This window comes from Labrus mixtus, chromosome 23 (assembly GCF_963584025.1).
Source record: "Labrus mixtus chromosome 23, fLabMix1.1, whole genome shotgun sequence".
Taxonomy (NCBI): domain Eukaryota; kingdom Metazoa; phylum Chordata; class Actinopteri; order Labriformes; family Labridae; genus Labrus; species Labrus mixtus.
This window is the reverse complement of record NC_083634.1, coordinates 9,327,095-9,341,207: the sequence shown is the minus strand read 5'-3', so window position 1 is coordinate 9,341,207 and position 14,113 is coordinate 9,327,095. Positions and strand designations below refer to the sequence as shown.

General features: G+C 42.1%; 3 protein-coding genes across 4 annotated transcripts in view; 2 read left to right on the top strand and 1 right to left on the bottom strand.

Moving 5' to 3' along the window:
* LOC132958044 (uncharacterized) overlaps positions 1–8,516 on the top strand; it is a 29,380-nt gene extending 20,864 nt beyond the window's left edge. Inside the window, exon 16 of the mRNA XM_061030639.1 lies at positions 8,507–8,516. The gene's annotated coding sequence lies outside the window, so the exon portion shown is untranslated. The remainder of the gene's footprint in view (positions 1–8,506) is intronic.
* sst5 (somatostatin 5) lies at positions 2,091–3,209 on the top strand. The gene is made up of 2 exons (XM_061031625.1): positions 2,091–2,716; positions 2,853–3,209. Exons 1-2 carry the CDS (start codon positions 2,588–2,590, stop codon positions 3,042–3,044), a joined length of 321 nt encoding a protein of 106 aa, XP_060887608.1. The 5' UTR covers positions 2,091–2,587; the 3' UTR covers positions 3,045–3,209.
* Positions 3,768–11,201, bottom strand: trip6 (thyroid hormone receptor interactor 6). 2 transcript variants are annotated; one of them, XM_061030645.1, is made up of 11 exons: positions 11,094–11,201; positions 10,725–10,771; positions 8,735–8,981; positions 8,216–8,319; positions 7,884–7,997; positions 7,207–7,785; positions 6,874–6,970; positions 6,589–6,758; positions 6,262–6,440; positions 6,002–6,122; positions 3,768–5,715 (listed from the first exon to the last, which is right to left on the bottom strand). In XM_061030645.1, the coding sequence occupies exons 3-11, from the start codon at positions 8,973–8,975 to the stop codon at positions 5,584–5,586; spliced, it is 1,737 nt and encodes a 578-aa protein (XP_060886628.1). In that variant the 5' UTR covers positions 8,976–8,981; positions 10,725–10,771; positions 11,094–11,201; the 3' UTR covers positions 3,768–5,583. The 2 variants fall into 2 exon arrangements, with proteins under 2 accessions (XP_060886628.1, XP_060886627.1); XM_061030644.1 differs by lacking the exons at positions 8,735–8,981; positions 10,725–10,771; positions 11,094–11,201 and having other exon boundaries at positions 6,874–6,967; positions 8,216–8,364.
* Positions 11,202–14,113: the final 2,912 nt, after the last annotated feature.

The window sequence follows — 14,113 nt, the reverse complement described above, 5'->3', positions numbered from 1 at the left end:
TAACATAGCACAAACGTGAACTCATTTGATCTAACCGACATCGTTTTTTACTTTTTATTTGTCTGTAAAAAAGACATAAAAGTGTATCTTCCCTAAATGTAGGGTATTCATTACCCAGATTAAATGTTTGAACAGTCTTCCATCCATATATGAGTAGTAGGCTATTTAATTTGCTGTGCAAGGTAAAATAAAATATCAACTGAGCTTTAATGAAGTGAGACCTTCTTAATATAATTTATTACATGAGCTAGTCTGGTAACCGGTCCAGGTCCTGGTGTGGAGCCCCTTCAATCTGTCATCCATAGGATCCTGTTTGTGCCTGTGTGTGTATTTCAGCCTATGTGTGTGTAGCATGTTCAACAACTGAGTGTAAAACTCAGTAGTGCGGAGTATGTCATCTTCTATCATTTAAATATTTTCTTAACAGCGGAATATCTTACTTCCTGTTATAATCAAAGATAATGTGTGAAATATATACTGATATTAACCACAGCATGTAGCATCCTGTAGCGTTGTGTGCATGCCGGCAGGAGGAGTAACTATAGGTGAAGATTTATAATGAACTCTGACACACTGCTGATGTAATGACACTTTTCTATACCATGTACCAGCAGGTGAGGAGGACGCGGACATGTATTCATGTGATCAACATCACTGTTCAAACCGCCCCTCGCCACAGCTGGACGCCATTCACCACATCGTCTCTGCTTACTTCAAGTGAAGTCGTGTCGTGATGAAAGACCTCAGACTGAGTAGTCACGCTTCTGACTGAGAGTCCTGTGGTGGGAATTAAAGGTCAGTGAGGATGCATGACTCTGTTGGAGCGCAGTTCAGGCTTAATGAATGTGATTAACGAGGGGATGATAAATAAGCACGAGCGGTGTCACACTCACAGTGGCGTGATTGATTTAGACAGAAAGATTTACGATACTCTCTGAAGAGGGAGAAAATGTTGATTAAAGGAAAAATATTCTGAAGCCTTGACGATCTTCAGATCTCAGTCTGTTTAGTCGCAGAGACGTGTGGAAGCATAAGCAAAATCTTTTTTTTAAGATGTATTTTTGGGCTTTTTGTGCCTTTTAATGGAGAGATAGGACAGTGGATAGAGTCAGAAATCAGGAAGAGAGAGAGAGAGGGGAATGACATGCGGGAAAGGAGCCACAGGCTGGATTTGAACCTGGGCCACCCGCTTTGAGGACTATAGCCTCCATACATGGGGCACGTGCAGTAACCACTGTGCCACTAGCGCCCCAACAAATTTAAACTTGGATTTATAACCAAGTGGGGAAAAAAAAACAAGGTCCTTGTGGCTCAGTTGGAAGAGTTGATCGTCTTTCAACTGGATGGTTGGGGGTTCGATTCCCAGCTCCTGCAGCCACGTGTCCAATGTGTCCTTGGGCGAGACACTTAACCCCAAGTTGCTCCCGCTGCTTCATCAGCGATGTATAGATCTTTTTTTTTTTTTTTTTAAAGATTTATTTTTGTGCCTTTATTGTAGAGATAGGACAGACAGGATAGAGCTGGAAATCAGAGAGAGAGAGAGGGTAGGTAATGACATGCGGGAAAGGAGCCAAAGGCTGGATTCGAACCTGGGCCGCCCGCCTCGAGGACCATAGCCTCCATACATGGGGCGCACGCACCAACCACTGCGCCACCAGCGCCCCCTGAAGTTACTTTTTAACTGCATGGAGTCCGCTCATATTGATCTTATGTCCACATATTTGGTCCTACACTGCGGGTTGACAACCACTAAACTAAGTCAGAGAGGTTTCTCAGCGGGGCCGGTTGTGTTCCTTCTCGTCGTGTGTTACATAAAAAAAGATTCAATTAGATCAAACTTCATGGAAAGTCAAACTACTGTAGTAGTTTCTGCCTCAAACAATTCCTTTTCTTCAGACAGCAAACAAAAAAAAAACACTTACTCGAGTGTTTTGTTTTGCAGCTTGACATTTAGCTGTTCTCTGTGTTTATTTTCTTCTGACTCAAGTGACAGTATTACGGCTGGTGCAGAAGCAGCCTCATTAACATTTGAGTCACATTGTGTCATTAACAGCTCCGCGCAGCATGACGGCCTCGCGTTCTGTGCAGGACACCTACAAAGCTGCTGCAGCTCATCACGAATACGATCATTCAATTATTCAATAACCATTCATTCTAATGGTTCTGTTTTTCTTCTGATATTTGACTTTCAAACTTACTGCAGTAGAATCTTTCATCAACCTGAGATGTGATCGTTGGAGGTTCTGCACGATGTGTCACAGCTGATGGTGATCTTAACCTGCCCGAGTGACACTTCTCTTTATAACCTCCACCTCCACATTCCCTCGCTTCCACACTTCTCCACCAATCACATTCTTTTGTCGGCTTGAGGATGAGGAAGATTTGAAGATGAAGAGCTGTATTTATCAGCGCGACACATCCTACTCAAGCAGTTGTAACGCTCAGCTCCTCTGCCACCAAACTTTTCTTATTGTTTCACTTGTATTGTTTGGGGGGGGGAAGCTTTTCTACATCGTCAGCTTGGAAGAAAGGATCAGGGGATTTAGAAGAAGAAGAAAAAAAGGGTTGGATTCTGTTTGAGTTGGAGATGCGTCACTTTCAGGTTCAGGTGTTTTTTGTGGTTTTGTTTTCCTCGGTGCTGCTGCTGGAGGTCAGCGCTGCTCCACACTCAGACATGCTGACTGAAACACTGAGAGAAGACCTCGTAAACGACAAGGTGAGTGGCTAATAGATGAAAAAAAAAAAAAAAGAGGAATATTTAAAATGCTGAAATGAAGGAGGTGATTCTCATGTGGAAATGGACAACTTTAAATTAGCTTATCAAGTGTCCTTTCCTCCATGTTCTCCTTCAGGATCTCGCTCCTTTGCTCTTGCTGAAGCTCATGTCTGAACTGATGGCGGCCAGAGGGGACAAGATGCTCCCCGAGCCCGAGGAGATGCTGGGAGTCAGAGAGGAGGTGATGAGGCGTCATCTTCCCCTCTCCCACAGGGAGCGCAAGGCGGGCTGCCGTAACTTCTTCTGGAAGACTTTCACCTCGTGTTAACACAAGAGGAGGAGTTCTTATTAAAGCCTGTGTTTGTTTTTTTACTGATGAGTTCATCCTTGTCGGCTCACTTTGTTGTAACCACCGTACGCTGCAGTGATAAGACTGTATGTTTGAAGATCGGCAGGGATGTACACAGCTTGTCAAATAAATGTTTCTGATTTTAAAGAATACGTTTGTTAAAGTTTTTTCCTCTAATTTGCATATTAAAGGTGACGGTACCACAGTTAAATTTTGCATTTCCATAACATTTGGAGACTTGAAGTAAGTCTGAGATATAGAGAATTTCTGTCTCCAGTAGCACTGAATCCTTCATTTCCCATGATGCAAAGCAAGTCCACATTTCCTATGTGGTCTATTCAAGCTAAGATGTACACGCAGCCTAAGGGCTTTGGTGCTTGTCAATCAAAAAAACAGATTCATTTTGAAGACATGGTCATGTAGCGGGGGTTCATGGTTGTTGTCATCGCTCTTATACAACAACCGTTACTGATGAGAAGCTTTCTCAACTGAGTCCATCCTGTTAGTCATTCAGCCAATGCATCCACTCGACTAAAACAGCTTTATACACAAGGTCCACGTACGCATGATTCTCACTCGATTTCTGCCTTTAAGGAAGATCCTTCAGACGTTCAGGCTTTAGTATTTTCTGATGAAGTGCCCCTTTAAGTTTTGTACATGACCTTTTATTCAAAAAAAAAAAAAAGTGACAGACACAGTTCGACTTGTTGACTTTTTAATAATCAATTCTGTTACATTAGGAGAAAATCCCTCCGTGTTTAGTTGCTCTCTCTTTATTTAAAGTAACTACCTTCCTTTACTTCTTCTTCATTCATCAGCACAAACACACGTCTGCTGCAGTACCACAGTTGCTGATCTACAAGCTCCAATTCACAGCATTTCAAACTGAACACGCAGTAAGGATCGATTATTAATGAAGGACGAATCATGACGGGGAAAGAAGAAGGACATGATTCAAGGAGTATGACACAAGAGTTGGCATGAGTGAGGATTTTTTAAGAATGACACATTAATCATGAATGAAATGATAACTGACGGGAGAAAAAAAAAGCAGATTAATGTAAATAGTGAATATATACAATATGAGATAAATTAACAGATGAAGGCAGTTTTTAGCACGATCAAATCTGTCACACACAAAAGATTATTATTATGAAACTCAACGACATCCTTGAGGTAAGGCTTTTACGTTTCTAGCCCTTTCAGGTACATCAATACAACAAAAAAACGGACGGAGAAACAGGCGGTTAAACACAATCATAACAAATACTGTCGCTCCAAAGTTGACCACTTGGCCCACGTTTGTGCAAGAAAGAGCAAAAATCTAATCCATAAGCGAAGAGTTGGAGTTCATAGTCACAAATTAAATTCCACTTTTAAGTCAGAATAAACAGTTTGTAAAAAGTGTAAAGCTCATAAATGAAGCCAATATCTGCTTGAATTGAGTAGAACTTCACTTTCCCCAAATGGCACATTTATAAACTCTTCACGGGACTCAAGCTTCATATTATAGGATGTTTTTTTTTTAAGAAGCCACATCAGTGACCTACACCCTGATTTCCTTTAAACAGAATAAAAATGTTTGACTTCATTGCACCATCAACTTCAATGTAACAGTCAAGTATCAACCAAACGTGACGTAGACATTCATGAATGCTATTAAGATAAAAAAAAAAGAAAAAGGTTTGTTTATATTTATGTCAAAATGAGTTTTTTTTCTCCTAACAAATATTGTACTAGTGTGTAGTTAAAGCTAAAGAAAAAAAAGTAACAGAGTTCCAGGTAACTACACATTCCTTTTCGTCTACATTCCTCGTGCTATGAGGCTACTTCCCTGCGCTAGCCGCTACATGCTTTCCAGTTGGGAACCCGCCTGTTATGTACAGTCACAGTTGTTCCATTTCGTGCTTTTTCAATGCTCCTTTTGAGGCAGTTCTGTACAAATCCACATTTTTTTTCTACAAGCCATCATCCCAGCTATCATCTGTGCCTCTTATCTGCAAAAACAAAAATCCCTCATTTTCAGGTCTAAACCTATGAAACCCTTTTGATTCTTTCATTGTCTTTAATAGTGATAAGAATGTGCAAGCTAATCGTTGAGCAGTACCGGTGTGGAGAAATGGGGATTGGAGCCCAAGCTGCCTGCAGGTCAGGCCACTGTCGTATTAACACTGAACTAAACATGAAAGATGGAGCTGCTGTGTACAGAAAAAAAAAAGGAAGAAAGAATTGTAGAAGGACTTCTGAATTGAAGAAAAAAAGTCTAGTGGCTGCTTCTTCAGAGCTCAATTGCTCTTTTAAATCTGTAACGCATTGCTTCTCTGCAAATTCAATTGCAGATTGACCCCAACAGAGGGCGCTGTAGTGAAGTTTATGTCGCTCATTATCAAAGCAACCAAGAAGAGGGAAAAAGTAGAGCACAGCAGGGTTTCTATTTCTGTAGATAACTGTCCACTGTTTGTGGATATGAAAAGGGTGGGAGGGCTGAGAAGGGGCGGAGCCGATGTGAAGGGGTTTGTTAGCAGTCGGTGGAGATTTTGGCCGAGAGGTCCTGGATGCGGCGAGCGCTGCAGCTCTTGCACAAGATGTGGCCGTCAAGCGGGTAACAGCCTCGACCTTCTCCTTCAGAGGACAGCAGGAGACCACATTCCTGAGGATTGAAGAAACTTCAATTGGACACTCTCACTTTGACAAATCCTGCACATTTGGGGCACTTAGGGTCTTGAAATAGAAACAATATGATAATGTAATCTTACATTTGGCATGAGTTTTTTGTAATTCCATGAATAGCCTGACAGGACTTATGAGTCTAACACAGTCGTGGAAACATCCCAGCTTCAAAGATTTACAGCAAAAACATAAAGACTGACTCATATAATGGGACTTTTTTTCCTCATTTAACTGAAGTAAACCACTTGCATCTCTCATGGACTCACCTCACAGATGTAACAGTTAACATGGAAGCTGCGATCAAGAGCTACAATCCTCACGGTCTCCTCCTGACCCTGTTCAGGCATGATGGGCTCCCCACACACTGAACAACGAGGTGCGTACTTTCTGTCAGGTGCAACAAGCAGCAGTATTTACAGTTAGCAGACATGGCGATCACTTCTCCACACAGCTTTATTTAAATAGAAACAAAAATGTTTAAAAAAAAAAGAAAAAAAAAAAGGTCTTTTTGTGACCGCCTTTGTACCTGTGGAAGTCGTCTATGCAGTGTATCTGAGACGTTGCGTCCACAGTGAAGGGTACTCCATCCAGGCAGCAGTTACAGACTACACATGTGAAACAGCGAGGGTGGTACGCCTTCCCCATGGCCCGCAGGATCCGGTCCAGGATGGGCTTAGAGCACTTTGAACAGCGCTCTAATGTACTCTGACAAGAAAAGTACAAACTGTTAAGTTTCATATTTTGATTAGGGACGCTTTTAGTGGTTGAGAAGGTTGAAGTGTCCCTCCGGGCCACCGCACAAATAAATAAAAACACGGTCATTTTGATATAATTAAAGTCTCTGTTGACTTACAATGTAACAGCTCTCACAGTAACTCTTCTTGTCGAGGGCGTAGAACGGTTGCCCTCTGAGACGGGCGTGGCATGTGATGCAGGTAAAACACTCCACGTGGAACACCTGCTCCATGGCGATACAGCCACTGCCGTCACCGACCACGTTGTCACCACAGCGGGCACAGCGACCTGAAATCAGACCATTGACGCCGGAGTCTAAATCTGATATCTGTTTTTTTATTTTTTATTTAAAGCCAGGCTTTGTAATGTCACAAGTCATTCATGTCATGTGTTAAGATCGTACCAAAGAAGTCCTCTACAGGGGGGTGGTTCATGTCATATACCAGCTTCTTGGTGAGCCGGTCCAACTCTTCCTCAGGTCTGGCTGTTGCCAACCCCTGCTGGAAGAAAATGAAACAAATCGCACATGAAGCTAGGAGACCAAAAGCCCAAAATCCATGCCTTATGTAACCAGTTAATATGAAATGCATAATACTTAAGGCTAGGTATCAAACATTAGCTGTCTTAGTTGAAATGATAAGTACCAAAGGAGACCCTCTCATGAGCATCCTGACATGTAAGTGTGAGATAAATCTTTTTTTTCAAACATGCTGGACATGTAAATGTGTGTCCCTACCTTATTGGACTGATAAGCCGGACTCTGAGCTGGCCCCGACCCTGTATGATTACTTTCCATCCCTCGCTTGGTCATTGGAACCTGGTTCACTCTTCCTCCCTTGTACCCCCCCTCAGAGTGCATCTCCTGAGCCTGCGATCCGGCATGAGAAGGGTACCAGCCCTGCTGACTTGTCTGAGTCTGAGGCGGGGGTCGCGACACGTGCTGGCGAGGAGGCGGAGGCGTGTACGCCTGCTCTGCCTGTCTACCAGACTGGGAGTAGGTGACGGGCTGAGCGGTCTTGACCTGCACGCTGAACCTGGGCCCGGTGGGGGTGGAGGCGGTGGTGTAGGAGGCCGGGACAGGCTGAGGGTAGGGCTTAGGGGTCGAGGAGGGGGAGTAGTAGTCCTGCTGGTGGGAGGAGGCGGAGTACTGAGTGGACTGATGCTCGTTGGGATAGGCGGGTGATGAGTGGTATTGGCCGTGGGGGTGAGGTGGGTAGCCCATAGAGGGCCGTGCCTGAGGAGGGGCTGCGCTCTGGTGTGCAGGCTGGTAGTGATCCCCTGAGAGGTATTTGTTGTAAGGCACATTGTCGTACAGCTGAGGGGAGTCAGAAGAGTTAGAACATTCAGTACTGGTGGCAGAGTGAGCACAGGGACGACGAAAACAAAAGGAAAACGTTTAGTTTATCACCATACTTGTGTGCTGGAGTCCTGCGGGTGGCTGTCTAGATCAGCCAGCATGCTGGTGAGGGAGTCGATATCCGCATCGATTTTGGAGTGATAGTTCGCTGGTTTGTCAGGACCACGATGCTAACAGCACATAGAGATGATTTAATGCGACAGCACAGGAAGTGGATTCAAAATAACACAAAAGCAAAACCGTTCAATGTCTCTACTTGAAAGATGAGCGCTCAGAGATTGTTTAGCACGGAGATCAAAACGCAGAAGTGTAAAAAAAAAACAAAAAAAACCAAAAAAAAAACTTAGGTGTTTGGAATTGTCAACTTGCTGAAAGAAAATGCACCCACCATGAGTTCGTAGCTGTCCATGTGTGGGCTCCAGTTGCGATCTTCTTTGGAACCGTGGGGAGGGGTGTAGTAGTGATCGTTAGACGAGTGATGAATTGGCCCACCTTAATGTGAGAATACAAAACATCGCAAAAATGTTTTCCACAACAACCTTGCATTAGATATTTCCCAGATTTGCTCCAGACATATTGAGGTCCTGGAAATAAAGAGGGAAACTCTGAAGGCACAACATATTTAAATGTAGGTCAAAGTCTCCTAGAAGCACTTTTTTGAATTAGAGATGTGTGCAGGAGTTGTCTTTTTTGTGCTTTTGCTTAAATAACAAATAAATATTTTTCTATGCTATGGATTTCAATGAGTGTTATTGATTTTATGTATATTTCTTTACATACTTAGCCACAATATTTAATGAATAAATTCCGTAATGCTATCAATAAACTAGTTTTTATAGGCTGCAAAGGTGCACTTTTGGTATGGCTGCCATCCCTGACTCATGTAAGTGACTAGTGGTCCTCTTACCTGTGGGACCAGTAGCCATGTATCTGTTGGCCATCCCTCCTCCTCCTCCTCCTCCTCCTCCTCCTCCTCCTCCTCCTCCTCCTCCGTTCTGGTCATAGGGTCCATACTTTGGCCGGAAGTCAGACATCCCCTTCTTGATGGGGGCTCTATAGATCGCTGACCCTGCAGAGTGGGACATCTGGGGGACGGCTCGCTCCGGGCTATCCAGAGTCCTTGGTGGAAGCCAGGTGGGACCAGACATAGCAGGCTTCAGAGAAAAGAGAGAGAAAATAAAGTTTATACATATTATGACTGCAGTGTGGTATAGTTTTCATTTTGTTGCTCTGGCTATGTTTGCAGCTTTTCCTCTTCATTTACATGAGCACAGCTTTGGCTGCTGTGTGTATTCACATCAGAAACCAATGGAAACAAGGGGATGCTTCATATTTTGTTTCCTATGGCAACAGGGACACACAGATTGAACAATAGGCTTGTAGTGGAGGAACAGGAAGACAGAAGCCCTTCTGAAAGATCGGGGATTTCCAGCTGGCCCTGAAACATGTGCATGTATGGAGGTGTTTTTTTTCTTCTTTCAGATAAACACCTCCTCAGCACACTCGCACACTAACTCGTACACAGATACACAAACAGGTGGTTACCCCCTTGCCTGTTGTCCCCCACAATGGTTATTGTCTTCAGATGTTTACACTCTGGTATGATTGATTTCCAAATGAAGAACAGACAAAAACAGGCCAGGATACAGTGTGTAAAGTGTGTCTGTACACACACGGACACCTGGCTCATAACAATATGTTATGTATTCTCTCTGTGGGGTAAATAACAACACACAGCTGAGCCGACAAAGTGCTGACTCGCACCATCGGGCCTTTATGAAAATGTAGATCTCCACGCCACAAATTAGGAAAACGAAGATGCTCAAAGAAGGATCTGATGATTGGGCATGGATTAATTCTTTTGACAGTTTTATTGGGGAATATGCCAAACAAGCATGGGAATGATGCAAGTACCTACAACTGTGACCTCTAGAAAAAACCATTGTGTGACTGACTGGATTGAAAGCACATAAACATTGTCAGAGAGGAGAAATTAACAGGCCTAACCCACTCAGATTGATTGTATGTGGGGTCGTCATAAATCCTTGTTTGTAAGAGGATTAAAATGATGAGCGAGAGGATGCCGGAGACAAAACAAGCACAAATACAGCGCTTAAAAACGCCTTTAAAGTCTCTTGTATTTGCTTTTATATATTTCACCAGATCATCACTTTGATTCATGTTGTTGTGGTCAACAGACAGTGAATGCATGGGCTTCAGTGACAGGGAACACGTGGAGGGAAGAGTGACCACATCGCCTCCTCTAACGATCTGAATTAAGCCCCTGTCTGAATCCGGATGAGCATGACACTCAAATCCGCGGATTGCTGGGCCAGGGAATTAATTGGATTGAATTTATCACACTGAAAAGCCAATTGTTTTTTTTTTTGTTTGTTTATTATTCATAGAACTTGTATAGATGTTTACATTTATTTACTCGCCAGGGACTCCTGCCAGGCGTAAGAAATGCGCAGCAACCAAATGTCAAAGTTGATGACAGTAACGAGAGTGAAGCGCGACAAATAACAAGGTCGACATCCGTTTGATTGAAATTCAAAATAAAACATCTTCACCTTGAAGCCTTTTTACTATCACAAAGTTCATGTATTTAGATAACTAATATATATAATACATCTCAAATACGTGGGAGAAATTACACGATTACCCAAAATGCGCCTACCCTCAGCAGCGCACGTTTTTCTAGGGTGTTTCCATGCTTTTATTTTGAAGGCAAAATGCTATAGTTAGCTCAATGTTTGACACAGTGTAGCGATATATATGCTACTTAAATTGAACAAATAAAAAATAAGCCAGCATGAAGTTTGACAAATTGGGTAAGTCGTTTTTATATACATCGCAAACATTTTCTCCAAGACATGTTTGAAAGCATTTCCTACCTTTTACAGTACCTTTACAGTGACTCTCCTCTTCCATTCAGTCTCATCTACAAATGAAGAACAAGCATTGAGACTGTAAATATTAAGAGAACATATCACACAAGACATAAAAAGCCCATAACGAAGGATATTTAGCAACAATTAACTTTAATAACAGGCTTGTTTACTTGTTTGCTCGCCTGTTTTGAACTCGAGCAGAGCTTGTGCCTTGCCTCCAGGCTAACTTAAAACACAACCGAGGAGGAAACAATGGAAACACCTACCGCCAGAAACGAGCCACACAAACACTATGTCTACGTGCACACGTTCAAAGGCCAGAGAAAGTTCTCCCCAAATAACTTTCTCGTTGCTTTAGCGTCGTTAACCTACTTTGTGACGGATCCTCAGGCCTTTAGCAGCAGCCGCAGATCCTCACTGCATTCCCAATGTGTGACGTAGCTGCTAATGCTCTGTGTGTGTGTGTGTGTGTGTGTGTGTGTGTGTGTGTGTGTGTGTGTGTGTGTGTGTGTGTGTGTGTGTTGGGAGAGGGGTGGGGGGGGGGGGTCTGTCACATGCATTTCTGAAAATAAACAGAAAACTGATCTAAAGTGAATAGAGACAATCCCAGAACCATATTTAAATGTAATAATGATTTCTATGAAAACAAACCCAGATTGTCAAAGCTTTATAGGCAGATATGTATAGTTTAGATGTTATATAAACATTAACTACAAAATGTTTTCAATACCAGGGAATAAAAACCCAGATAAAAGACCGTTTTGCCTGTCTGCCTGACATATTTTAAGATGAAAACAGTATAAATACAAGTGCACTTTTGTTTTCATAGTGTGACTGTGTTACTTCAAATTTCAATACTGTTGAACTTTTATCTTCTTAAAAATAAATATAGTATTTTCCCTAAAGTTTGTGAAGACTACTAATCATCGCAAATGATGTTCAACACGCCAAAAAAACACGAATGCCTACTTCATTGGTTATATACGTTACAGTAGCCGTATGCACGTTAACATAAAGTTAAACTAATGTCATGGCTTCATTTATGTGCATGTTAAATGAAACACTTTTGTTTGGATTTTTGAGTGTACAGTTTTTGTCATAATGTATTTTTAATCTATGTATCTACTTGTTTACTACCCTGAACATGGAGGTCAAATGCTTTCTCTATATTTTGTGGTTCATGAGATTTGGGTCAACTCTCTCTCTCCCTGTTACCCCCCCCCCCCCCCCCCCCCTCATCCACCCTCTTTCTTCTTCCTCCTCCTGCTTCACCCATCGCCACTTTGGAGGCCTTCTGCTTTCCCTGAGGCACTTTTTCAGAGGAAAGGTTTCATAACTGTATTATTTTTTTATTTTTTTATCTTACTGTGCGTCTCTGCCAATAGGAGGAAAAACAACTGAGGCTGCTCCCTGGGATATCCCCGCTTCCTCCTCCTCCTCCGCCTCCGCCAAGCCCAGAAGCTGGGTCCTGTTTGCCCTTATATGTCCAGAGGCTCTGCAATCAAAGGAAGAGGCCGTTTAAGCTGATCTGTTATTGTTGCCGGAGACATCAACACTTTGGCACCAACTTGGGAGGTTTGAAGCCAAAGCATCGCACAATGTCACATAAACAATGTGGTTCTGTCCAGGCAACCAGGAAACCGCAAAACCAGGGGAATCCCCGCTTTTGTGCATTTAGGAGTGACAATTAAATAGATGTTGAAATTTAAATAAGCTGCTGAAAAAACAGATTAAGAGATATTTTAGAAATGCATTACTAGTTAAATGCAAGTTAATCAGAGTCTTAAATTTGATGCTCAGAAGTAGCAGCTCTGCACTTCGTCATGATGAGCGCTGTCACATGGGCTAAGATGCAGGAAGTCGCTATGAGCTCTGCCATATCTTGCCAACGGGATGGACTCAATGGCTTCCGCCCATTTCTGAACCTGTTTAGTAATGTTCTCACTTTTCCTCAACCAGCCCCCCTCTCATCCGTTCCTCTAACAAAGCCTGGAAGTAGCCGAGACCTACACCTCCCTCTCTGTTTTCTTAATCGTTGTTTTCCTTTTTTTTTTTTTCTTTTTTCAAAGCACACAATTGATCTGACCTCCATCCAGAGAAATAAAAGCATAAGTACACGCACACAAGCTTTACACCATATGCTCACGTTTCTGATTAACGTTTTTTAAAGAATTTATAACCAAAAAAACGCAATATTCAACTTCGACACATTTGCTTTTCAATAAACATATCTATGATATATATTTAACTTCTAAAAATAGCTCACCGTTAAACTCCCTGGGTCCAACCGAGCAACTCAACATGATGTATATGTATCAAAGTGTCTCCTGGTTCCACTGCAGGAACAGTCGTACTGTTTAATACACTTAAATCCTGGAAGACACAAATTTAAAAGAATACTTAAATATTGTTTGCCATTAACAGTTGGGGCTGCTTATGAGCAAAAATGTGGCAATATGATGCATGTCAATAAGTTGGGGGGGTTGCAATTCCAAATATTGATTCAGCAAGCCAATATTCTGCTAGTGGAGCTAGAGGCTCTTTAGGGCGAGTAGAATCACTTCTATCTGAACCTGAGCTTTCCCTCCTCCATCGCTGCAACACCTGATGGTTTGCCGTTTCCCTGGCAAACCGAGACATCTCCGTGTGGGGCTGCCTTAAAAACCGCCTACCTTCTCTGGTCAAAGCAAATACATACTATTTCACACAGGAATCAAAACTTAGAAGGAGGACATACTGGCTGCTGAATTGTTGACAAAAAAAGCCAGCACTTCAACAAAGCATGTTTCCTAAATATGTGATGATATAGTAAGGTGATAAATTCAGTAGATATCTTACATATTGGTTCTTTAAATCAGAGTGTTGGTATCTGCATTTCTTTTTCACACAGTCCCTGTAATATTACTTTTCATGCAACCTAAAAAAAAAGAATGCAACGTGTGACAAAACAAATATTAAAAAAATAGCTGTTTGCATGTAAACAGTTCATTTAAATCCATCCATACACCGTGTTTGAGATGGATAAACATAACATTAAACAATATTTAAATACCCAAGTGTGTCAGTATTGTATTGCAACCTTATTAAACACAAGCTGTGCACACTTTATCAGGGAGCAGATAGTGGCCATGTTTTCTATGACAAGTCAATTATTTCACTTTTTCTAAAAAAAAAATAAAAGGCTGATTCCTCGAGATGCCGATTTAATTCATCAAGAAAAAAAAAGTCCATTTAAAACCCGCTAACAGGATAATTATTATTGTCTACATTGTTGGTTGTTCATCGTATTGGAATTAAGAAACAGTTCCAAGCAGGGCATTGGCTTCCATACTTTTACAATCTGTAAAGCTGTGAGGTCAAAATGACTCCAGCAACTTTTGTGTTGCACTAAA

Excerpts from the sequence above, each read along its gene's own strand:
- sst5 (XM_061031625.1), top strand. The coding sequence starts at position 2,588 with ATGCGTCACTTTCAGGTTCAGGTGTTTTTTGTGGTTTTGTTTTCCTCG. Across the intron at positions 2,717-2,852 it reads AAGACCTCGTAAACGACAAG|GATCTCGCTCCTTTGCTCTT; the intron begins GTGAGTGGCTAA and ends GTTCTCCTTCAG.
- trip6 (XM_061030645.1), bottom strand. The coding sequence starts at position 8,975 with ATGTCTGGTCCCACCTGGCTTCCACCAAGGACTCTGGATAGCCCGGAG. Across the intron at positions 6,971-7,206 it reads CGGCTTATCAGTCCAATAAG|CAGGGGTTGGCAACAGCCAG; the intron begins GTAGGGACACAC and ends ATTTTCTTCCAG. Across the intron at positions 6,123-6,261 it reads TGCATAGACGACTTCCACAG|AAAGTACGCACCTCGTTGTT; the intron begins GTACAAAGGCGG and ends TGCACCTGACAG.